We start from the raw sequence: 25,013 nt of genomic DNA, 5'->3' as shown, positions 1-25,013 counted from the left end.
AGGACAGGCGCCTGCGCCTGTCCTGTCCTCCTTCCTTGTGATTGTCTAAAAAGCGCAACCAATGTTTCCAAATAGCAAGTAGTATGGCGTTGTCGAGGGCCTCCTTGACGGTCATCTCTTAAGAAGATGGAGGCGGTCGGATTTATCTGATCGGACGGCAGCGCACGACGCGGTTGAAAGATAGCCAGGCAGTGAGGAACGAAGGGCCGTTATCTCGTACACTATGAACTTCGATGTATTTAGCAAGCAATACCCACTTATTCCAGCAATCTAGTGGAAATTAATACACGGAAAATGAAACATCTACCCAATCGTAGCAATTACTACTCATTTTCCCTTTGTTAATTACTTTTTTGCACCTTGCGGGTTTTCGCAAAGTTATTACGTCAAACGCTTGAAGTGCGACTTCAACCTGCCATCTGCTTGCCGGCTGTTTACCTCAGATGGCAGAGCGGCTGCCCCGGAACAGCGGCGCGCAAGGTTTGGGTGCCGGGCTAGGACGAATTGGTCATCAAATTCGAGGCATTTCTCTCGAGGAATCGTTATGGTTTTTGTTAGTAGCTATATCTATGATTAGGTGGATGTCTCGTTTTCTCTTTATGAATCACTTACCTCCACCTTGCGGGTTTATGCAAAACCATTACGTCAGTCTGGTGGAATGATTAAAAGTGTGCTATCTGCCACAGGTTAATATTTATCAATTTCGTTTATTCTATGAAAAAGAACTTCGGATAAATTATCGCTCTTTCAGATTTATTTGCAAGTTTGCACGTATCGCGCCACATTTATAGATCTGAATTTTGTCACTTTTCATTTAGTGCCAGTAACATGTTATCGATATTCGACAATGAAGATAAGAGGAGAGTAATTACCGAGGATATGTGGAACACTTACAAATGTTCCCACTATGCATCGCTTCAAAACAACATCCGCTCATTTAGCGACCCGGCGCTGGCATCAGAACTATGGACCCAACTGCTGGTAAGTCTCGTTAGTTTTCCTTCTTTTTATTGCTCAAACTTAAGCAGAAACATTACCAGCGGATCTTCTATCTAAATTCCTGTCGAGGGATAAATTCTTTTTGTCGAAAAACACCACACTGAGTCTGAGAGAGTTTAATTGATCAAACCAGTTCGGGAACTAATTTTATTTATGCAAGCTTCTTTTTCATTGTGAAATTCAAAAGTAATAAAGCTTGATAGAATGAACCTTATGGATTATGTAACATGAAACAGTATCACAATGGTGTAAACTACGCCTACTAAAACACCTAAGGAGAAAAAGAACATTCCACTCTGAAATGTACTTTCCACGTAGCCTGTCAACTTATATTTCCAATTTGCATGCTTTACATTCTCTAGCAGATGTACTTTACCGAACCGCGACCTCCACTTTGGTGTAGACTTGCGTATCTTAAGTTTTGCCCTGCAGTATGTCTTTCTTTTTAAGCTAGCGAAGCACAGGAATTTTCGTAAAATGTTCCTTGCCCTTAGACAGAAAGAACCTGCTAGAGAAAGTAGGACTGAGCATACTCTCCCCATTTCAATAAATTCCACTCAACTCGGTTCACTGAGTTGATAATTTTTTTGATGAGCATTTCAGCGTTTGACATGCATTTTAGTTCAGAAGTCCGGGGTGGTTACGAGGTAAAGAATTTGTTGACTGCTCTTAAATGTAACGTTCCGCAGTTTTACGAGCAAGAATTACGATCGGACTACAAGGCTTGCCGTAGTGGGAAACTCTAGAGCAAATTTCGCCACCTGAGCTGCTTTTAAATTCACAAACTGCGCGGTACACGAGCGTTCTCGCCCACCGCCCTTGAAGGAATCGGGTCACCACGGCCGTAATCGAAAGCGTCACCTTGGGCTTTCAAGTTAACTGCATAGGCGCTCATCTAACGCAGCTGGTAACCGATTGTTGTAGCAGTATTGAACATGCAAAATGCAGCTAACTGCAATGATTGCCTGAAGGAGAACTCAATGCGACAGCCACGCACGCGCTGCTCAGATTGCTTATTGCCTGTATAAGCGGTTTCAGTAATGGCTGCGAAAATATTAGAAGGGGATATAGCAGAGAAAAATTTGACGCCTTGCTTTAAATGCCCCATGCTTCGAGTACAAAGAGTGCTTGATTTATTTTATTACTTTTTGTTTATACATACTGTGAACCAATAGTTAAAGTTAAGAAGGAGAGGAAAAAAAGAAATATACGAGAACATTTTAAGTAGAGTAGAATACACTATAAATCATCGCAAACAATTCGAACGTTTTCCAGAAAGGTCCAAAAAAATAAAGCGTTACATGAATTACAACGTGAAAACACTTCAATGCACTATAAAACATCGAATAATAGGTCGAACGTTCTTCTGTAATGCCAAAAAGACCAAACAAAAAAATACTTAACAGCGCAAAAACAGTACAATTCATTATACCGTTAAAGAATGAAGACGTAATCTTCAAGTAAAACTCTTGCTTGGGCTAGTTGGTTCATGCTTGAAGTTATAAAGGCAAGGCGCAGAAGACCAGGACTCGAGAAGAACACAGAGGCGCCGGTCCAGTCGTTTGTGTTCTTCTTCTGGAGTCCTGGTCTTCTGCGCCTTGCCTTTACTACTTCACGTAATCTTCAAGCGCTTCTGCAATGTCATTAGAAGCATACATCTTCCACGGCAAGGCATTCTACTCTATCGCAGTCTTGGGGACAAAAAACTGGACTTACAGGTATCAGTTCGTGGAAACATGGGTGCTAATCAGGGGTCGTTTTTGTTAAGGCGAAGGCCTTATACGTCTCATCGTTCAATCGGACTTCAAAGTCTCTCAGCGAGAACGCGTCGTCGGCAAGAAAGGCACAAAAAAATCACGCGGTCGCAGATTCGCGGTCGTGCCACTCTTCGCGCGTTCGTCGTTGCCTTCTACAGCTGGCTTCGACGCCACACACCATCTCATAAAGAGACGAAAATAAATCAGCCAATGGAAACCACGACTTTCGGTGGGAGTCGAGCCCTCGGGTGTAAGCTTTGTTGATAAGAAGTTAATTAAGGCACAGTTAATCGTCATACATCTAACTAAGGTGCTCGAACTCACCACCTTTGAAGAGATTCGCACCCTCCAATCGTTAGATATGGCAAAGTTAAAGTACAGTCAAGGTAACCTCAGTTAAGGCACTCGAACCCACGACCTTTGGTGGGAGAAAGCAAGCAATAAGAAGTAACAACGCATGCGAATGAGAATGTAAATTGAATGAATGTCTCGCAAGCACGCAGACTTTCGCTTTCGACCTCTTTAGCGAACGCTCAAGATATTGTCAATTTCATTTCATTTATTCAACCTTAAGGGCCCGAAGGCATTACATAAGGGGGGGCGTGCATCAAAGTAAAACAGCTTCATAAGAAAGTTACATAATAAAGTGCACATTAGTTGTAATAGGTATATAAAAAGAAAATTTCAAAAAAGAAGAAGGTGGAACATATACACAATAACAACAAGGTGATAAATAAATAGATGTGGTATTCATGTGGTTATGTTGGCATTATCAAAATCGTTTAGTTTTTCACGGAATATTTTGCGATCACTGCACGAAACAATGTGATCCGGGAGTGCGTTCCAAAGTGTTATGGCATGGGGGAAGAATGAGCTGCTCATCGCCGTCGTCCGGCACTTTATCGCCGCCAAGGGGCGACTATGAGATAAACGGGATGATGTTCTAAACGGGCGTTTTAAGAGGGCGTGTCCTGAATGGGTGAAGTAAAAGAAAGTGTGAAGAAGGCAAAGACGAGAAGTTACGCGCCGTGAAGCAAGCAATGGCAGAGACAAAGTTTGTTTTAAGGTGGTTACGCTGATATGTCTAGAATATTGTGACGTAATGAAGCGAGCAGCGCGGTTTTGTATGGCTTCTAAGTCATCGGCGAGATAAGCTTGTGAGGGATGCCAGATAGATGATGCGTACTCAAGTTTGGGTCGCACATACGTTAAATATGCTAGTTGTTTTATTTCAGACGATGCAGATTTTAGGTTACGTCGTAAATACCCTAGTGTGCGTGAAGCTTCGCACACTAGGGTATACCCTAGGGTGCGAACCCTAGGGTGCTTTGGGGTATACCCACTAGGGTATACCCCAAATACCCTAGTGTGCGTGAAGCTTGTTTGGATATGTTTCACCCATGAAAGTGATGGCGTCATATGAACTCCTAGATATTTGTAAGTAACGTGTGATCAATAGGAACAGAGTTAATGCGATAAGTGTGGTGTACGGTGGTGTGTTTGCGCGTGAAAGATATTACCTTGCATTTAGTGAGGTTAAGAGGCATGTGCCATTTTTCGCACCAAGAAGCGATAGTATCAAGGTCGTGTTGTAGGGCGATTGTGTCGTTAGATGTATGAAGGGGGTTATAAAGAACGCAATCGTCTGCGAAAAGCCGCAGCTTCGTTGATATGTTAGTGGGAAGGTCATTTATGTAAATCAAAAACAATAGAGGAGATAAACCTGCGCCTTGGGGAACCCCGGAAGTTACACTGGTAAGGGTTGACTGAAAATTGTTAGCATATGTAAACTGAACGCGTCCTGTTAAAAAATTTTCAATCCATTTGATAATCTCGGGGCGGATACCGAGAGAGGATAACTTTGCAAGGAGATGGTTGTGAGACACGCGGTCAAAGGCCTTAGAAAAATCTAGAAAAATTGCATCTATTTGAAGGTGATCGTCCATGTGTAGTAGTAGGTCGTGGGTAAATTCGGCAAGTTGAGTTTCGCAAGACAAACATTTACGAAAACCGTGTTGTAAAGGGTAAAAAAAATTGATTGATTCTAGGTAATCCATTAGGTTAGATGCTATAATGTGCTCAAGGAGCTTAGATGGGACACTGGTTAGAGAGATCGGACGGTAATTAGTAGGGTTATCGCGCCTTCCTGCTTTAAAAATGGGAATTACCTTCGCTTTTTTCCAATCGTCGGGAACGTTTCCTGTGTTTAAAGATTGTTTAAATATAAGGTACAAAAATTTTGTAGAAAGAGTTATAGTACTTTTAAGTAATTTGCTGTTTATGTCGTCGCAGCCAGCTGAGGATGATATTTTAAGAGAGCGAATTAGATTAGATATGCCATCTGGGTTTAGTTGCACTTCAGGCATTGTTTTTGCCGAGAAGCTAGGTAAAGGTTCCATAGTGCAGGGATTAGGAACGTGAAATACCGACGTGAAGAACTCATTTAGGGCTGCTGCGGAATTAGTAGGGCTTATTAATTCGTCATCTGAGTCAACGAGATTTATTTCGTTAGTTTGTTGTTTCGTGGAGATGACGCGCCAGAATTTGTTTGGGTTTGAGCGAAGCATTGTAATTAGGTCAACAGAGAAGAATTTGTCCTTGTCCTCATTTATTGCTTTAATATATTCAGTCTCACAGAGGCGGTGTCGCTCCCATGCTTCTGGACTATTTCTACTTTTGGCGGTTCTGTAGAGGCGTTTTTTCCGGTTAAGTAGTGATTTCAAGTGTTTGTTAAACCATGGGTTATTTGAGTCGGACTTAATAATTATTGTAGGGACATATTTGTTTTTTAAGCTTAGCAACGTGTTTTTATAGAGCTCCCAATTAGCATTTACAGAACGGGTTGCGTAGGACTTTTCGAAATGTTCATAAAAGTGAGTGAGTTCATGATTGATTAGCTGAAAGTTTCCTCTATTATAGTTATTAATTTATTTCACTTTTCTAGGGGCATGTGTATAACTCAATGTTTACGCACATATTATCTTCCTATAGATAAGTTGGTGTGCAACATTTAAAGTGACGTTTAACTTTAGGAGCGCGGGCGCAAGCCTATGGATGCTATGGCAAACACGTCGCTATATATAGGCCCTTGGTGCGCCTAGACGCCTACACTGTCCGCTTCGCAGAGCATATTCAAGACAGGGCTTTGAAGCCGCCGGAGGACAACGCCCCAGTGTAAACATTCGCTTAGTTTCTAAATTACCTAGCATGGCGTCAGCGCGCACCGGCACACACAAACACTTCCTAGTCGATCACCACGGATACTCACTGTCAAAACGCTGGCGCGAGGAATCGTGGCAGCAGCATCGAGCGCAGTGACGTTCGTGCTGTCTATCGCTTCAACGCAAACTGAGCGGTAAAAACACAGCGCACGAAAAGCTACGAATCTTCGGCCCACGTAGATTGTGCACCCAAACCAGATGGCTTTCAAGGGAAAGCGCGTCTGGTCGCAGAGTCGGCGATCAAATGCGGTGCCAGGTGTTGCATGAGGTTGCGACGGCGTGGCTTAAAGAAGTTGCGCTAGAAATGCCGGTTGGCATCCGTGCACGGATAAGGCATGGTGATATGTGGTAGCACCGCCCATAACAGATTGAAATATAGTGCCACAAATAACCACTTCCCAATGCATGCTCAATGTATTCTTGAATAGTAAGCGGGGTAGGTTCTTCATCAACCTTTTTTTTTCGTTATTGACTAAATGCAAACATTTCAGCAGCGCAATTTCAGGCATGTGCGCGTCAGACTCTGTTCCGAGAGGAACTTGAAAAAGAATGAAGGGGTCTTAACGATTTTACTCATCAACTTTCAGCGTTTTCTTTTCCCATGTTGCTAATTGAACAAATTTGTAGACAAGCCGGAGCCAGCACAGAGGCCGCTTGCGCGTAGTACTAAACGGATCAAGTTCCTTCAGGTTTCGAACAATGGAACATCACGTCCTTGCGTCGGAAAGGTTATGAGAATCTCCCCGTCGATGTTTGTTCAATATGAGCATCATAACCCTTAATTGCAGCTGCTCCACGCGCGCACTATCTTTTTGGCAAAAGGGTCTCGATTGACTGTCACGTACTTTCTCCTAGGTTAAACAAAGCCAGTGTAGGCAGTCTTTCTGTGCAGCGAGGATGGTTTGCTTAACTGTCTTTTTAAGAACAACAGCTTCCAATGCGCTCTAATAGTAATATCTGAGACGCGTGTTGTCCAAGATAGAATACCGGCAAATGTGACAAATTAGTATTGAAAGTGGTCCACTTGTTCAACTGGACAATCATGAAGGTTGTAGGGAAATGCGAAAGAATGTATGACAGGACGGTTTTCTTGTAATCCCCCCACCACCATATCACAATCTCTACATCAAACATTGACTCTAAAAACTGAAGTCTGTAGTACAATTTCATCGTATGAATACGTAGCCCATTTTCGTAGGATGCAAACGCTATTTCTTCAAATGCCACACAAATTCTCAGTGAATAATGTAATCATCACATGAGTGGATGCAACTTCGACGAAGTCGTTAATATAAATGTGAAATAATAACGGACCCAGCACACTTTCCTTTGAAGACCAACACTGACAAAAACCACATTTGACACACCGTTTTTTTATGACATCAACGATGTTCTGTTAGTGTGATAAACACTTATACATCCAATAATGAACCTGCGTTACAATGTACGTGGTATTTTGTGCAGTATTTTGTATGAGGGACTTTATCAAATGCCTCATAAAGGTCTCAGAGGAAGAACATCAATGTGTTTCGACTCGTCGAACCTGCGCGATAAATCCTTCACATTAGTCACGGGCTGCTTAATCGTTGACAAGGCCTTCATGCAAACCTTGTTGGTGACATGGCGATGCCGTCCGATAAGACAAAATTATTTAATAGGCAACAGCATATTCTTGTAATTTGCTGCACGAACTAGTAATATTCATAGACCTGTAGTTTTAGAGAAATAACTGGCAGCCGTAATTAGATATAGGGCCTACTCTAACTTTAAGCAAGTCAACGGAAATTTCACCACAGGCAGTTGAGGGGTTAAAAATATGAACTAAAGATTCAAGTAACTGATGAGTTCAATACCACATAAGTGTATTCCCCATTACGTCCCGCTCCACACAGTTTTTCAGTTTTTAAGTAACCCGGTCATGACAACCTCACGTTATGAAAAGATTGCACCCGATATCAGAAAACGGCACTTGACAGACTCTTTTAAAACAGATTCCAAATATTTTTATAAGTTATCAGCTATGGTCACTCCCATTTAATATACCTTTTACCTTTTCGCTTATACTCACATTTGAATATTACGCAATCAGTCCGTCAGTGCACCCGCCATATATTCAGGTACAAATACTGGTATAAGCAGCAGATTCAAATGCTTGCATATCCGTGCCTGCATTGAAATGCGGTAATTATTTACGAATACAGCGGTGTTTCTATGGAACGTATCAGAAGCTGATTATTGCCATATATTTTGCATATATCATTATTAACCTGAGCCGACGTGTTGATCCCACATTTGCAATGCACCACATAGTCTACAGAAGTTGGACCATATGAGGCTATGAGGAACATAGCCTCGATCATAATGCAATGTCGCCATCACACCACTTTCCTCCTCCCAGTGGTGTGATTAGACCGTCATGCTATTCAGCTGTAGCTTGCAGCGACAGTGGTGTCAATGCAAACTACTGTGATTCTCAGATGATTCTTGTGTAAAAATTGTGTTATCAGGTGGTGCGAGGCTAAACAATGATTTCTGCGGTGTTCTTGGGGGCAAAAAATTACTTTTGTAACGACAGCTACTGGCAACAGAACTATGTGAAGAGCCTCTTCAGCTGTTGTTTCATTTCGGCCATGAATTCTTGCGTACTTGTCCAGCTTTCACTGATTTTTAAAAGGCATCTTGTATTTGAAGCGTAAGCTAACCTATGCAACTCCGATTTACTTCCTTCGTTCTGGTTTCTTTTCTTTTTTGATAGCTCTTAAGAGAGCAACTGAAGAACCTTAGGGGAGTGCAAGACGATTTCGGGTTGGTGCTGGGTGTCACAAGTACGGACATACCAAGCATGGTTAGGCAAGTGCTTGAAGACTACAAGAGGTGAGAACAGGCGGCATCAGGCATTCATTTTTACTAAGACCCAGGTTAAGAAGAAACTTAAGCTCGGGTGTAACTCTGTTTTCCCACTTAGAATGCAGGGTCCATTTCATTACGCTCATCACTTTCTGAAAATAAAAGCCTACAATCATTGCTCAATTTACATACCGAAATGTGAATTATCTACTGATACTGATGTCAACTGCAAAAAAAAACAAGTAAGTATTGCATAATAGCTTTACATTTTAATTATAAACGTCCCTGCCCATGTTCAGAACGAAATCTTGAAAACAATTGTCATAATTGTCTAGTTTCCAATTTTTACATTTCTACATTTTAAAATGTTTATGCAGGCCAAAATAGCTGGGTTGAAATTCTTCATTAAGTGTACATAATTACGCACGCAGCGCCACCAAGCGCATTTAGCGGTCCAAAATCACTGTGACGCGGTGGCTTAATAAAAAGCTTCGGTTGTTCGATAAAGCGGTCTGTCTCACTTCTGCCGCTGAAGTGTCTATGCTTCCGCTAAGAAGTTGCGCACAGCCACCAATCAGAATGAGCTCGTGCGAAGAGGTGAGTGCAACACTAGCTTCATTTTACGCCACTCTATTGCGTCAGGCACGGGTTAGACAGGGCGATAATGCAAAAGGATAGAAAGTGTGGTGAGTTGGTATACGGCAACATATTCTTCTTAGCGCTCGTCCTGCCTTCTTCTAGTCTAGTGTGTGTGTCACTTCGCGCTACAAACTAGGAAAATGTTAGGCAGAGAGCCGTGCTTCGTCGGGCCGCGTGCGTTTTCGGGTAAATTGAGCGAATAAATTGATATCAGGTATTTCGGCTTACGTAGCCGTTTTACAATTTAAGATACTTGAAATTTATTTCCGTAACGATTCCCTCAATCTTTTCATATACAATTGTTCCGTAACATTTATACATATGAAGCTTACTATTGTGAATAATTTCTTTCGTTAAGGAATTCCTTTTTCTTTTTTACAGATGTCTGCCTCGGTAGAGAATTTCCCTTTAGATACGTAATTCCTCTAAATGTCGTTGGCGTTCTTTCAAGATTTGTGTGGTTTGTAGGGAAAGTTACATTCTATCAAGTCTAGAAGGAGAATTTTATTTAGAGTCTGTTATTTTCGCAGGAGCTTCGGAAAAATGTACGTAAGGTTAAAAAAAACTGAGCCCACTGTATTGGTCTCCAGTGAAAAATTGTCCAAAGATGTACAAACCTGTCCACCGAAAACACATACTACATCTCTGTCAATTGAATTTCTAGAGCACCTAGAGCGGACAAATCTGATGCATGTATTTACAGGTTACGTTGAATATGTACAGTCTTTCCCAGAACATAGCAAAAGCTTTACTCATAGATTGAAGAGCTGTGTATAATGCATCAAGAAAGTACGCTTTAGACTTTTTATAATAAGAAGCTGACAGAAACGGGATGTCGTTTTTCATTCTGAGTTACCGCGTCGAACACTTGATTCTTGAGATTATTTGTGTGTGTGTGTGTGTGTGTGTGTGTGTGTGTGTGTGTGCGTGTGTGCGTGCGTGCGTGTGTGTGTGTGTGTGAGTTTGTGTGTGTGTGTGTGTGAGTGAGTGAGTGAGTGAGTGAGTGAGTGAGTGAGTGAGTGAGTGAGTGAGTGAGTGAGTGAGTGAGTGAGTGAGTGAGTGAGTGAGTGAGTGAGTGGGTGGGTGGGTGGGTGGGTGAGTGATTGAGTGAGTGAGTGAGTGAGTGAGTGAGTGAGTGAGTGAGTGAGTGAGTGAGTGAGTGAGTGAGTGAGTGAGTGAGTGAGTGAGTGAGTGAGTGAGTGAGTGAGTGAGTGAGTGAGTGAGTGAGTGAGTGAGTGAGTGAGTGAGTGAGTGAGTGTGTTCACATTCGTAAACAACTATCTCAAAGGTTGGCAAAATAAGTCTAAAATTTAAATTCTTGTTTCTTCAAGGCATTATGCATCAACCAATGAATATGAGTTATCGGACACTTCATTGCACTTAGCGACTTCTGGTGTACCGCAAGGTTAGATATTAGGGTTCTCAATCTTTCACATTTACTTCAATGACCTCCATAATGGTGTTTCCTCAATCACAAGGCTATTTGCTTATGACAGCGTTATTTACAGTTAAGTAACCCCACATGAAATATTTACACTGTAGTTACAGTGGAACCTGTTTCCATAAGCCCGCTTGTGTTTTAGGTTTTCATAGACTACTAATGGCAGGTACGTTTAGACAACCTTATACGTGTAATCCACATTTTGTAGCAAGACAATTAGCAATTGTCAAGGTTGGAGATCACACACACTTAGCAATTGTGAAGATTGGAAGTCAGTTGGCAGAATTCTAATCTGAAACTAAACTCCGCCTCGACGTCCTGGACTCAGATATGCGACATATTCGTGAGCCATAGAAGAGAGTAACGTATGCTTACGTTGTGCAGCCATAGGCCTACGTAGGACGATGCTGCTCATACAAAGAAAGAAGTTCAAATTAAACGATCATAATGCGCCTGTTTCATCTGACTGCGCTGCAAGAATGCAGCCGCAGCCAAAGCATGAATGGCGAAACGAAAACCACCTTGTCATGACTTTTTGGCCCATACACCTCGTAGATACTGAAACCAAAAATGTTTTCCAGATAGAAGTCGCATCGTTAAATAATTTTATGTCTCAGATGCCTGCCACACTCTTTTGCAGAATTTCGACAATTTTAACCTTCATATGATGCAGCAAAATAACAGGTAGCAAATTCATGTTAAGGGCCCTGCCAGCGCTATTTCAGTAATTCCAACCACCTCACCAGTGAACAGCTGTTTAATTCTTTAGATTGTACATATTTTGCTCTACCTACGAATATGTGAACGTAATATTTAGAAGTGTTGTCATTACATTTATTATTTCATTCATTTCATCCTCAAGGCCAAACGCACAACATAGGGGAGCGTGCAAAAATATAAAGAATTGTATTAGACAGAGTAGCATACAGTTATCAATAGTAACCATAAAAAAATTCAAGTAACGCGTTAAGCTTAATGCTTGACTATGCTAAAGGCAAGGAGTCCCAGTTCTTTTTGTTTAGTGAGGACAGATACACTATTCTCACTATACCTTCACCTAGCTTACCACATGGCCTAGTCACTTATTGGTAGTGTTGCTTAAAGCCATTCAGTCTACTAAAATCCAGAATTCTGACTGATACATTACAGAACGCCCCCGTACTGGACTAATTTTATTATCATCAGCCACACATCGTTCGCAAACTACGCCTTGCCACCATACGACGATAAACTCAGCTTTGATTTGACGAACTGTTATATCGTGCCACCTACTATACATAATTACAACAGTCACTACAACCAGACCTACTACGGCACTTTGGTAAGTATGAAATCACTAATTTCGTTGCAGTTTTATATAGTTTGCCAAAGGGTTACCCCTGTCAACAGCAACGGCTAAATAATAGTGGTCCAACCATCGATGTATTTGCTGAACACACCACCGCATGGCGGGGCGTCTTTTCTAGCTACGGGAAGGCATACATATATAGAATAAAAAAGCAGGAATGTGAGAATAAAGAAATTCTGCAATAAAACGTGAGGTCAGGACACGTACGTTCAATGTTCCCGGTAAATTTTCTGCAAATGTAAGCACATGTGTGTTCATGCGGAATACATACCCTTCGTGTCTCTCTTTCCATGGCCGTAAAGGAGGACTCGTCGAAGTTCCTGCAAAAACTTCTGAATGCGTCCCAGAATGTTCCGGTATCGGTGTCGGTGACGTTAAAAGGTCGCTGGTTTACGTCAGAAAGGCCCCCAGACCAAAACAGGGAATTATTCAAGAAGTGCACGAATTTCAACAAAACCACGGACGCATCACCGGACTCTGTAAGTGTCGACCTTTCCCTAATATGACACTGGTATCATGACAAAGGTATCAAAGAGAGGTGGCAAAGAATTAACAAAGCCTTCAGAGAGTTCAGCAGGTCTACAGCAGTTGAAATGTCTAGGGCTGGTTTCTGAAGTGCTACGCTCATTTTTTCAAAGCGCTCCAAGATTTACCTCCAGAATATAGCCACGAATGCATTCTCTAGTTTCGTCATTTCCTTGGAAAGAGTGCGCTTCATTCCTCGTTCTTTGATATATCTTCAAGGCAACACAATACTACACTGAAAATTTTCAGAATGGCCTTACATGATTCAGCGTGTCTTGATCACCTGGTAGACCTTTCAAAACAAGCTGCTGGCTAGTTCCGCCCATGCTGTACAAAAGATACCTCCATTGCTTAGGTGAGGCAGCAAAGAACGCATACAGTCCCTGAATTGCCTTGAAAAATACACTCCAAAAGCTGTCAGAAATAACGTCCGGCGACTTAGTAGGGTCACCTCGGAGGATCTCGCAACGTCCCTCTGGCTGCGGGGGTGTCTATATTCTGTTGCCGCAACGAGAAGTCGTCCCATTCGTCCTCTCGAGACACACTTTGTGGGTGGGAACATGATTATTTGAAGCCAAACTAACAGGAGACAAGTGAATCGGTTCTTGGAGTGTTGTTTCCAGGATCTCGTCAGTAGAAGGAGGCTCATCGGGGAGGTTTGGCACGTGTTGATCAGCAGTAGCAGAAATCGGGTGTGGCGGACCGGACACTTGGAGCTCTGTGGCAGGGGCCCTGCCGTGTAGCATAGACGTTGCGGACTCAGAAACAGGACAGGGCTCGGTTAGCGTCGGTTGCTGAGAAATATGGATTACCGAGGTTGGCACCGTTTTCACAGGGTCCAGACAACCAAGATGAGTCAAACCTTGCTTCTTGCCAAGAAACCGTGGTGTTGGAGTTGGCAAGTCCGCCACAGAAGCACAATTGGTACTATTGGGAGTTTGACATGGACTCTGGGTAGAGCGATCACACTGCTCCGTGGAAGCTGCATTCAGTAGGTACTTTGTCATTTTGGCAGGTTCTTTTCAAGCTCTTCTCTTTCCAACTTCGCCTTTCGTTTAGACGCACCACTTTGATGCTTCCGACCGAGCATTTTCGCATGAATGGATGCCAATTTTTGACCGGGCACTTCGTCAGTCTGACGTGACCGCAGCTGTCCAACGGTGGCCGTCCTGATGACTGGTGCAAGCTGCCGGGATGGGCCGTGGCTGGCCGAGAGTGGTGCGTCGCCCGGGAACTCCTCAGCGGGCGGGCTTATTCAAGCGTAACCGGCGGCTTGGGGCTGAATCGCAGCCCGCGATCAATTTCTTTTTTTAGACGCGCGCCGCGTCTCTTTGCTACTAGCGCCAAACAGGCGTTCACACACGCATAGAGTTCCTTGTACAAATTCCATCCTTCTCCATACAAACTCACTCCTTCTGCCATTCCGATCTCGTCTTCCTGCTGAGTAGGAGCAATCGTCCATTCTGGGAGGTTCTCGATTTTTTTTTTCGCTTCGTCGATGCCGAGCGTGAGAACGAAGGGGAGAGAGCGACTCCTAGCGCGGGTGAAGTTGCGTGCCCTCCGTCGCTTCTGAGTCATCTTTTTATACTTCTTTCTGGAAAGTTCGGCGGCCAGTCTGACCTAATTTTTCCGTCGAGCGCGCGCGAGGGTGGGCAGGCACTAGGCAAGAATGGGCCCTGGAGACAGGACTTTGTGTCCAGCTCTCCAATGCCCTCCTTCACTCTTCGACAACCCTATCCCGAACCGTGAACACTGAATGCCCCAGAGCACGCAGACAAAACCACGTGTGACGTGTTCTTTCCTTTCCTGCCTAGACTCTGCCATCAGACTCATCAGTATCTGCTATCGGACTCATCCTTCTTTACCCAAATTACCATCACGGCAAAGAAAAGTCGAATGGGAGGCACTGTTGGGTACTGCAGCACATCCTTTCTATGAGAAGAACAGCGGCTGAACTATTTGAAAGGGATGATGAGCTATATGATAGGATGTTGGCATGGCAGTGACGAGGGGCAAGTGAGATTTAGGTCCTCATCCCACATTACAACGACGTCTGGCCGAGCGTGAACTATGAGGCAGATTGGGAGCAGCTGGAGGAGACGGAGAACGCTGTTGAGGGAACGAGTACGATCCTGGATAGTAGTCGTCTGATCGGCGAGTGCGGTCTCTTTCATGCTCAGCATAGCCTCGTCTTTCATCCTGCTGGCGATGGTGGCAGAAGCGAGATATATGGCCGCGTATACCACAATAAAAACGAACCGGACGAGGTGGACGCCACTGAGGGTACGATGGCGCAGCAAGTGCTCTGGTTCCCATCGAAGCCAAATGGTCATAGGAAACGCCAGTAGGCACGGAGGTCACGGTAGGGGTGGGCAGCGAAACAACATCCGCGTAGGTAGGTGTGGAGCGCGCTACCGGAGCAAGATGCGTCGTGGGTGTACTCATCACTGTCAACTCCTGCTTTACGATCTCGCGCAAGTCGATGGTGCGGGTTGGGGCACAGGCACCAGGTGGACGCCTTAGGTCTTGTAGATGAAGCTCTTCGCGGATGATGGTACGGATAAGAGCACGTAGATCTGGCGAATGGGGAACCTGAGGATCGCTGCTGTCATGTGGAAGACGAATAGACTGCAGCTCGTCGAGGGGTTGACACGTTGAAGTGATGTCTTGGACAGAAGCCGGATTTTGCACGATTAAGGCATTGAACGCGACAGGCCCAATGCCTTTTAGGATGTGGCGAACGCGTTCCGCTTCCGTCATGCTAGGATTCGCACGGCGGCACAGGGCCAAGACATCCTCTATGTATGAGGTGTAAGACTCTTGGGGAAGTTGGCAGCGCATTCCCAGCTTCTGTTTGGCGACTTCTGCACAGCCAGACCAGGAAGCGAAGATTTGCCGCAGCTTGGAGGCAAACGTGGACCAATCCGCGATGTCGGATTCGTGGTTGAAATACCACGTCTTTGCAACACCGGTCAAGTAGAAGGCGACGTGCCTCAATTTCTGGGTGTCGTTCCACTTGTTGCAAGAACTCACGTGGTCGTAGTGGTGGATCCAATCGTTGACGTCATCACCGCGGAGTCCCGCAAAGACAGGGGGATCGCGCTGGGGGCTTGCCACAGTCCAAGAGGGCGCCGCAGGTGGGGTCGTCTGTGTGGTAGGGTTATATAGAGGCACCGGAAGCGCCGGGGTTGGAAGTGTCCATTGTTGTAGGGGTAGCTGGGTGCAGGCGGCGACCGGAACGGAGCTCCAGGGAGGACGGAAACGCGAGAGGACGTCGGGGTCTTGACGTACCTCCATCACTTTATAATACCGAGACCGATCAAGTTGTCCAGCGCTGTTTATTCCAAAAAAGGCAACGCCCCAGCTCACAGGCGAAGAAGTAGAAGAACAGGGAAGACGATGATGGCTATGTACAAATGAAAACGACGAAGTACGTTAATAGTGCTTACAATATATATAATTTTAGGTACGACGCGGCAGTCGTACCTTAAAAGTGCGCATGCGCGAGATCCTCAAGGTTCTTTAGGACAGAGAGGGACCCGATTTTTATTAGTCACACCATTAGAAGGCAAACATATATATATGTCCCTCTGTGTCCTTTCTTCTCTTTAATTGTACATATATATAAAGCTGCAGCGGTTCTACCGAACCTTGAGGATCTCGCACATGCGCAGTTTTTAAGTACTACAGCCTCGTCGCAGCGCCAGTCGGAAGCGGGCTCGCGCAGAGGCAGATGATATTCATGAGTAGTGGATTGCGGACGACGGCATACATAAATCATATGGTGTTCTAGACCTTACTTTAGGCAATGGGGATGGCCAAACTTTCATAGTCTAGCTTTTTCGTTACTTTTTAACTCGCGGCATCACCAACGAGCTAATTACGTCCTAGGCAGCGAAAGGGTGCGGCTGTGCGTGCACGCGTCACTACTGCAAGGGTGCCGCATCCTCTCCTTTTGGCTACCTACCCTTTGGATAGTCTTTCAATTCAATTCAGTCTTTATTTTTCTCTTGGACAGAGAATGATAGTAATGTGGAAAGTTCGGTAAGTGGTTGGGTAATCATAATATCGTGTGGGAGAGGCACTGCACTAGACAGGACGAGGCGGAGAGAGTTCAAGGAAACACGACACACGCTGCACTCATAACTACATTATTCCAGAACAAACAAGTCATATTTTTTGTAAGCGTGCGTCCTCTGGCGTCAAAGATAGGCAAAAAAAGTTAAATAACTTTTATATCTTTATACCCGCGCGCACTAGAGCGTGAAAGGCAGACAACACATCTAACACGGTTTGCTTTGGTCCCCTTCCAGCCTCATTAATAGTAGGTTTACTAGGACGTCCCTTAATGGTTGCCATCCCTGTTCACGCGTACTGCTTGCAATCCTAATTTTTACGTATGGCTTACGGGGAAAGGGAAAAGCGGACGAACTAGTAGAAGAATGTATTCTGGCGCGCCTATTCTCGCAGATAAATGGGTCGTTCGTCACAGTACTCTGGATGACAGCCAACAACCACGCATACAATGGGTTTAAACTAACAATGCTCACGCTGTATTGCGTAAAGGTTTTTCTGGATTAACAAGCAATTTTTCAAGTGACTGGCCATATAATGCTCAGCATTATAAATTGCGAAGCTTTGTGGTGCGCACCGGATGTTGGGCTGCTAGTAATGTCAAGGTTGGTCGTCGTTAGCAGCTGTGCACCAATGAATCTCTCTGACACCGAGTTGGGTCACTGGGTATGAAACACTGGGTCTGAGCCACCCAGTATGTACCACTTTGGAATGGAAAAAAAAACTGGCTGTGGCTTAGCTAAGGTTAAGCCCAGGATGCGAAACATACTAGCCTTTATTTTAACGCGACAGCGTTAAGGTGCTCGTGTCGCAGAAAAGCCGGTGTCGTCGGCGTCGGCTCAGGCGTGCGGCGCTTGCTCAGGCGCACATTTCGTTATCGCGCCGAACGCTGCGTTGCTCGACGCTCACCGCGTCCGATGCGGGGCGCGTAGTCGCTGCGCCGTAGCAAAGCCACCTAGAAACAGTCTCTGTAGCACGCCGCAACCTTCGCTTCTCATTCCAACGAGCAGCTCTGACTCCAGGAGGCATCTCACCTCGTGAGTGTCTAGCAGAGGCAAGCGCAGCTGCTTATATACCGCCGCGACGCCGCGAGCGACGGCGCGAGTTGGAGCCCTGTTTCTCCTCTGTCGTGACGTCATGGTGTCACGTGGTATTGAAGGCGACACGGCCGCGCCTGAGGAGCTGGGTTGAGCTCTAATAATATGCTTCGCATAAAAAAAGCATTTAACGTTTCTCCGGTGCTGGGCACAATTGCACCCACATCATATATAATCAAGTGATCTTGTCTGAATGTGTGCTTGCACAAGCGCCTCGCGCGGACTTCGTGGCGGCGGCGCCAGGTGGTGTGTTCTCTCCAGAGCGAAACGCGACAGAGGAGCTGCATACACGCCTACTAATGACACGGCTCTGCGATGGCAATACTGTGCGTCGCTACATTGCTTCTCTGCTAATCGCATTAACGTCGAAATTCAGCATCAGAGTGGTACTGCAGCAAATATTATTCTTATTATGCCCAAACATTTTTTCATTGACCATGGGTACTTGTTTAGGATATGGAAGTTTATAAAATTTTGCTGTACCGGCACGCACCTAAACTTGGAAGACCGACCACAGGGGCCCTGTTCTCGCTGTGTGACAGTTTGAGTCATCCGTTTTCGCATTTCACTTACACTCGCGCATCCATTATATGCGAGCGAACTTGTAAAAATTTGCAACAAGTAGTAGCCAAATTTTCCTTTCGCACATTTTGCTGCAAGTAAGCTGTACCTGTGCAACCATGACCGTGATTTAGGTCAACACACATTTTAGAGAACGCCTTGCAAAAAACACGTGCTAGCATTCTCATAACGGCACTACTGCATACAATGGCGGCTCTGCGCCCACCGTCACTTAGTGAATGCCGCGCGAGATTACCCTCGAAAAAGCATTGCAAGGAAGTTTATCTAAATGTGCAAGAAACTCCTGTTCCACAAAATAGTTGACATTATTCCACTTTGACGCAATTTCAGTTTTCTCTAACCACGCCAAACCCTACAACAGAAAAAAATGCATTTGCATAGTTGGTAGACAAGACTTCACCAAGAATTACGCAGGTCCCACTTACTGTGGCAATCAAAGTTTTCCGAAGCATTATTGAGGTGCCTGGCTGGCTGTGGCATCGACCATGCGGCGGCGCGCCTCGACCGGATGTTTGATTGTCTCGATGACTACGAGCAGGCGCTCTGCTGTGGAGTTAGGAAATGCTGAGGGTCTCAAAGATCGGGGGCTTGCGTGCCTGCTCTTTCATTGCTAACATGTTCACCTCTGCGCCAAATAGTACCCCAGTAGTACGCCATCCTCGAGGAATGCAATATACGAGTTGACGCATCTCTCGACAAAGCTGCGGTTTCTTCAAGAGCTTCTCCGTGAGCGTCAGGAGGTGGTCAGCGTGCACGCAGTGTGAAACTTGCTTTTGAATAGCTGTTCATACGGAGGCAACCACAAACCGGTGCTCCGCGGCCGGCGTACCCGGATCTGCGGCCGGCGTACCCGGAGTTGTCTAAATATTGTTTGAGTTCAACAAGAAATTGTGAGCTACGCACCTGTCTTCATCGCCATACGTTCTTTATTCTATGTAAACGCACACTCCTTATCACACTGGAGGACTCATTAGAGCAAAAATGAATCATATGCTCCTACAGTTAATCTAAACCGAGTAAACGAGCGCCTGCATGTAGACGTGACTGAACCAATTTCGTTCGTCCGCCAAAGATCTTCGTCACCTTAAGTCTTATGCTGGCATTTCGTTTCTTTCTTCCCTGCAACAAAGGTCTGCGTTCACAAACTTAGAGGCAAATACTTCTATAATAAAAACTATGAGTCAGCGTTTTTCAACGACAGTACTCGGGTCTTTACGTTTGACACGGAAGAGGCACTGAGGGCTAAGGTGAGTCAAACCTCACAAGAGTCTTTGTTTCAGGAGCAGCAGCTCTTCGGCGCCCGTTCCCGCGGCAAGCCTCGGCGTAAGCGATCGCAGTAGGGCAGCGAATGATGAGCGAGCGAACGAGCAGCGCTGCGGGAAATGAAAGACGCAAGGGGAGAAGTGGAGAGGAGGACGCAGTGGAACGATGAAACGGAGAGCGGAGGAGGGTATGCCGAAAGCGGCAGAAGAAAAGCGTAGTGCGGTGACGAAGGCTACGAGATGGCGCCAGCTTAGCGCGTGTCGGTGAGGAAGTTGGTCGGCGGCGGCGGCTGCTGTGAATCGCGCCCACGAGTGACCCACGCGCTGGCTCTCGTGATCTCCAGATTAGCGAAGCAGTCACGCTACACCTGGCTCCGTTTGCAACGTCCTGAGCGAGATGGATTGTTCGCGCCAGCCATTAGGTTGCGAAATGAAAACACGTATACAGTAGCGCTCAAATTTTGCATTAAGGCGTACGGTAATCGTCGGTGAATTTTTGTTGTCCAGTGTTAAGTGGCGTGTCGTATGGGCATATTCGCCAAAGAGAGTAAATGAGCTCACAGATTTTCTTTTGTTTTATTTTTTTCTATCCTTGCCAAAGCAGAGTGTATTGCGTTGCAGATGGCATACCGCGCTCATCTTAACGCCAGCGAAACGCGTCAGTTTCGTGTCTGATCGGCAACGAGAACATCTTTTTCATATAAGGCCGAGCGTCGTGCTCATCGCGACCTGCGAGTGAGAAATTCGGGGGCTTTTCACACGGGACTCATGCTTCTTATGTGGGCTAGTCTAGGTACTACGGAGGACAGTGCGCATCGCTTTCTTGTGCCGCTTACACTTCCAAACTGGATCACAGAGATAGTTACGGTGTCTGCAATGGCGAGCGAACGTTTTTTTGTCGTCAGTGGTTGGCCCGTGCCATTGTGGCGCAAGTGGCGTCCACTCTGCCGCTTCGCAGTGCGTGTTAGGCGCTCTGCCTTGCAGTGCCACGTTGTTGTGCCGCATGGACACGTCCTGGGCTGGCGCTATCCAGTCATGAGCAAGAACACAACAAGCGCAATTTAAATGGCCGAAAATCGCAGCAACCATGTGTCATTATTTACTGGTTGGCGGCCGCTAAAGCAGTATTTACCTAACCTCGCCTCCACACCTACCCCTTTCCGTGCTTTGCTCCCTTTGGCAGGAAATCACCTTGTCAAGTCTGGTGGGGAAGTATACATGGAAAACAACTACTGGGGAAGTCAAACGGGAAAATATTATAATAGTGAACATTTGAAAAAAAAATCTGAGAACGAAAGAAAACTGTCTAGCATGCGATTTGGACCACGGACTTATAAATTAAGGAGTGCAGTGCTGTGACCGCCACGACACGAAGCATCAGGAAAGAGTATCTTATTTAGGAGTATTAACCTGCGGCCGCGTAGTGCAGGTCACCTAGAGACATACGGAGCAACGCGCCTCCTCCTCCGTGACAGTATCGCCTATATGGAAAAGGCAGACTCCGAGAAGCGAGATTCCCTATATATCCGTCTGTCAACTCACGCATGCGAGCGACGCCCTGGCAAACCTGAGTAAAAACGTCCGTCGCCAAGCGCACTGTGTGCGTCAACCGATGTCACGCACTTGGTAGAGGGATTTCTGATTTCATCGTGTGAACACTGTTATCGAGTTCCATAACTCGGGGAAAGCCACGCCTACTGAATCGAAATTTCTTTAATGTAGTATACGATAGTGCGCGCATACCGAAAGGTGCTTATCTAACCACCCACCGGGCTGCTTACTGGCAATGGCGTTACGTTGCCAACCACGCTGCGTTACTATAGGGGCGCAATGCAAAAGCTGTCGGGCGCCCTGTGTTTGGTGCACCTTGATTGAAGAACCCATGTCCAACGCTCCATAAAATCACTTATTAACTTTCTATGCCAGAGAGTCTTAGACGATTGTGTTTGTCACGGGATGTGGAGAGCGTGCGAAATGTGCTTGCGCGGGAATGTTTTTACGGGGCACGATTATTCCTGCATGCAGTGGGTCTGCATAGCGCGCATCCACGTATTGGACAAAGTGTATATTGTCTGTGTATATTGTCTCCCTTATCTGTCACTTGCACTTTCCCTCAACCCGGTGAGGAGTAGTAGGCTAGAAGCACGCTGTCCAAGCCGGCCTCTCCTCCTCTCTCTTCATTAAAATCTCCTCCTTCTCTTTAAAGAACTCAAGATGCTCAAAATCATTGCGTAATCCCCAACAATGGCAACGTGACGAGATTACTGTTTTGCCACGTAAAACCCTGGATATCGATTACTTATACTTGACTTGCCTAATGAAATTACGAGTATCGGTTTGCCGTGAATGACTGGAATGGAGCGGAAAAAGAAGGAAGGCTCACGCGAAAAATGCTGTCGCCGACTTCGACAGTCGTCTACGATAGGTTCTTCCCACAGTTTTTTGCCATACAAGTTGGGAAGCCATTGTTGTACCATGCCGTTATGGGAAAATTCCTTGTACCGACATGCGACCAAAACCTTAATCTGTGAGATAATTTATTTAATATATTGCAACAAAGATATCAGATGTACCTAATCTGACATCTTGACACGAATATCATTGCGAACAAGAACGCTTTCCCGTGAGGGTGGTAAAAGAAACTGCAAAAAAGAAACTGTTTACTGCAAATATCGCAGTCGTATGTCTTAATACTAAGAGAACAGATGCTTTACGAATAAGAAAATATAGATTTTCCTTGCAACAAACGTTTTATCTTGAACTTGGATGATAAGACCACCAAATAGAGACATTTAGCGTGTCCGCGATTCCGGCAAACGGGAGCGGTTTGGGTGGATTGCCGGAGATGTGAAGGCGTGAACGTGAGCGGCCGGAGCGGTGCAGCCGCCTGGTGGTGTAAAGTTCAACCAGACAAGCACAGAGCAAAAATTGCAGTAATCCAGTATATCCTGCTTCCTCCTGGTGCAAATTTTCGGCAGCGGCGTAATTGTGAGTATGATTACGCCCCTCTCCAAAATTTACACGAGCAGCAAAGCAGAATGTAGTAATTACATCTCTGTTTGTGTGGTTGAGCTTTGAACGCCAGCTGGCGCGACCAGTCTGGAAGCTGACGTTTGCGCCCCCGCTCAACCGGCAATCCGTCAGCGCTTGCCGGAATACCGGATGCCCTAAAATACTTCTATTCTTTATAACAGCGCTTACCACATGATCGCGAGAACGTAGCCATTTCTTCAGAGTATTTAGGTAGACGGAAATGCAAAAGAGCGTGAACGATGAAACACATTGATTATCATTGATTATCAGAGCAATGACTATCAAACAAGCCTGCCGTAAAGAGCTGTTCGCGTGAGCTCGCATCTAAATCTCTAAATGGAAATAAGAGGAGGACACATTACGCGATCTGCTATCAACAGCGTGGCTGCTTAGGCAGAATGTCAATTACCTTTTCCAGAAAGGCCCTGGATGCTTGCCTAACGAGGAAGTGACTTACACTTTCCCTATGATGTGCTTCAAGGTCTGTGCACTCTACATCCTGTCGCAGATGTGTGCCTACAAGGAAAGAGCAAAACAATTACACTTCGGCATCGCCGTGTACGACATTGACGCCGACGCGTCATCAGACCCGTGCAATGAGACCAAATACACGGGCCAATACAAGAGGCTGAAGCTGCTCCGCAAGCTGAACGGCTTCATGGAGAAATACACCAACAAGAAGGACTGCGAAAGTGTATCCTAGCATGTGTTTACAGTGGCTGTGAAGCGTGGCCTTGGGAAATGAACTGATGCCTGATCGTCGACTACGATTATTGGCGAAAACTGCACATTGTTTTTGCGTGTATATACCTCTTCCTTATATAATCTAACTACCCTATGCTATTTCAGCGACATGTTTACTGTACGTTTTTTTCGTTTTTTTTCAGAATACGTTCCTTTCATGCCGTTACCTTAGTCAATAAGAGAGTCCTTGTGTAAAACTCTATTGTGTGATAGAATACGCCAGTCATTTCGTTGCGATCACCGCCTTGTGTATTTTTCTTTTCGCACATGTGAAATGAATTGAATTTCCGTTGTTGAATAGGTAAAGAAGAAATGCGAGAATGCGCTAAAAGACATTGCCATAAAATTGGTGAAAATGACAGTACGAAGCTCTCAGAATTGTAAGCAAGAGGAAACCCAAAAGAAAATAAAGCAAGGGCAATCCAGGAAAAATAAAAAAAGGAACAAGCATTACGAGGAATGTTTCAGTGGGCGTTTTGCTTAGTAATGTATATTGTTATGTTACGGTCAAATTTTATTTAATACATTATTATTGAAATTTTATTATCACCATAGGCTACCACATATTTATTAAAATGGTAATAAAAGTACGTACTTTTACAATTATGAATAAAAAACTTACAAACATAATTTTACGAACAGCTCGTAAAAAAATAAAACTAGAAACGCTTGATTCGAGCTATGAGGTCATACACATTTCAAATGTGCAACAATCAAAAAGCAGGCTATAAAGTTAAATCAATGCATAACATTGCAGCACTTGAGCGTGCCTTCGCGCATCGCACCTGTGGAAATAACATCCATCTGGAAAGACAAAATCCCCAAAAACCAAACTTCATTTTCCCACAATAACCAAACTTCACCACTGAAGCATAAGTAGATAAACGTGGATCACCTGCCAAAAAGCGCTATTGAGCGGCATTCTTCTGTCATGCTGCTCATGATGAACATGATGAGTACTCATTAGCTTATGAACCAGGTGTGCAAGTTTTTGACTGCCGTGATTTGACCTGATTGTCACAGTGTACTGGTAGTGAATCTGAATCTATCGGTATGTGTTTCCAAAAGTAGGTTTCGCGTAATACATCCTTGTTTGAGGTAATTTGGTCGTAAATATTTGTCCCCAATTTTTGTAAAAATATTTTCAAACGTTAAACTGTGGTGCTTGTGAAGGATTTGGGCGGAATGCGTTCGGTGTGGAACGCCTTCATTTATTCCTACGATTATCTTTTGGAATGCATGAGCACTTTATTTGAGCGGCTGTTCCCCAAATAACAAATAGATTCCTGACAAGCATAACACATATTAGTGCTGCTTTGCTACCTAAAGCGGCAATAAACTCCTGATTTGTTTCATTACACTTACAAAGCGTGCCGTATCTATACGAAGCTTGTTGACTTAGAATGTCCAGTTTAGATGTTTCATGGAAGTTAAAACCGAACTT

The 25,013-nt window shown here is 45.0% G+C and overlaps 1 protein-coding gene across 6 annotated transcripts in view; it reads left to right on the top strand.

Annotated features, from left to right (window-relative positions):
* Positions 1–23,806, top strand: part of LOC135921011 (uncharacterized) — a 58,858-nt gene extending 35,052 nt beyond the window's left edge. For 2 of the 6 annotated variants that reach the window (XM_065455311.1, XM_065455302.1), the window contains exons 7-12: positions 819–981; positions 8,733–8,851; positions 12,054–12,225; positions 12,555–12,731; positions 19,661–19,777; positions 23,244–23,806. In XM_065455311.1, coding sequence (XP_065311383.1) covers positions 819–981; positions 8,733–8,851; positions 12,054–12,225; positions 12,555–12,731; positions 19,661–19,777; positions 23,244–23,528 — 1,033 coding nt within the window. In that variant the 3' untranslated portion in view covers positions 23,529–23,806. The remainder of the gene's footprint in view (positions 1–818; positions 982–8,732; positions 8,852–12,053; positions 12,226–12,554; positions 12,732–19,660; positions 19,778–23,243) is intronic. The other 4 variants (XM_065455319.1, XM_065455343.1, XM_065455335.1 and 1 more) reach the window with 4 other exon arrangements.
* Positions 23,807–25,013: the final 1,207 nt, after the last annotated feature.

Source organism: Dermacentor albipictus, chromosome 8 (genome assembly GCF_038994185.2).
Source record: "Dermacentor albipictus isolate Rhodes 1998 colony chromosome 8, USDA_Dalb.pri_finalv2, whole genome shotgun sequence".
Classification (NCBI taxonomy): domain Eukaryota; kingdom Metazoa; phylum Arthropoda; class Arachnida; order Ixodida; family Ixodidae; genus Dermacentor; species Dermacentor albipictus.
The sequence above is the reverse complement of the archived record's forward strand: the minus strand, read 5'-3'. Positions and strand labels throughout refer to the sequence as shown.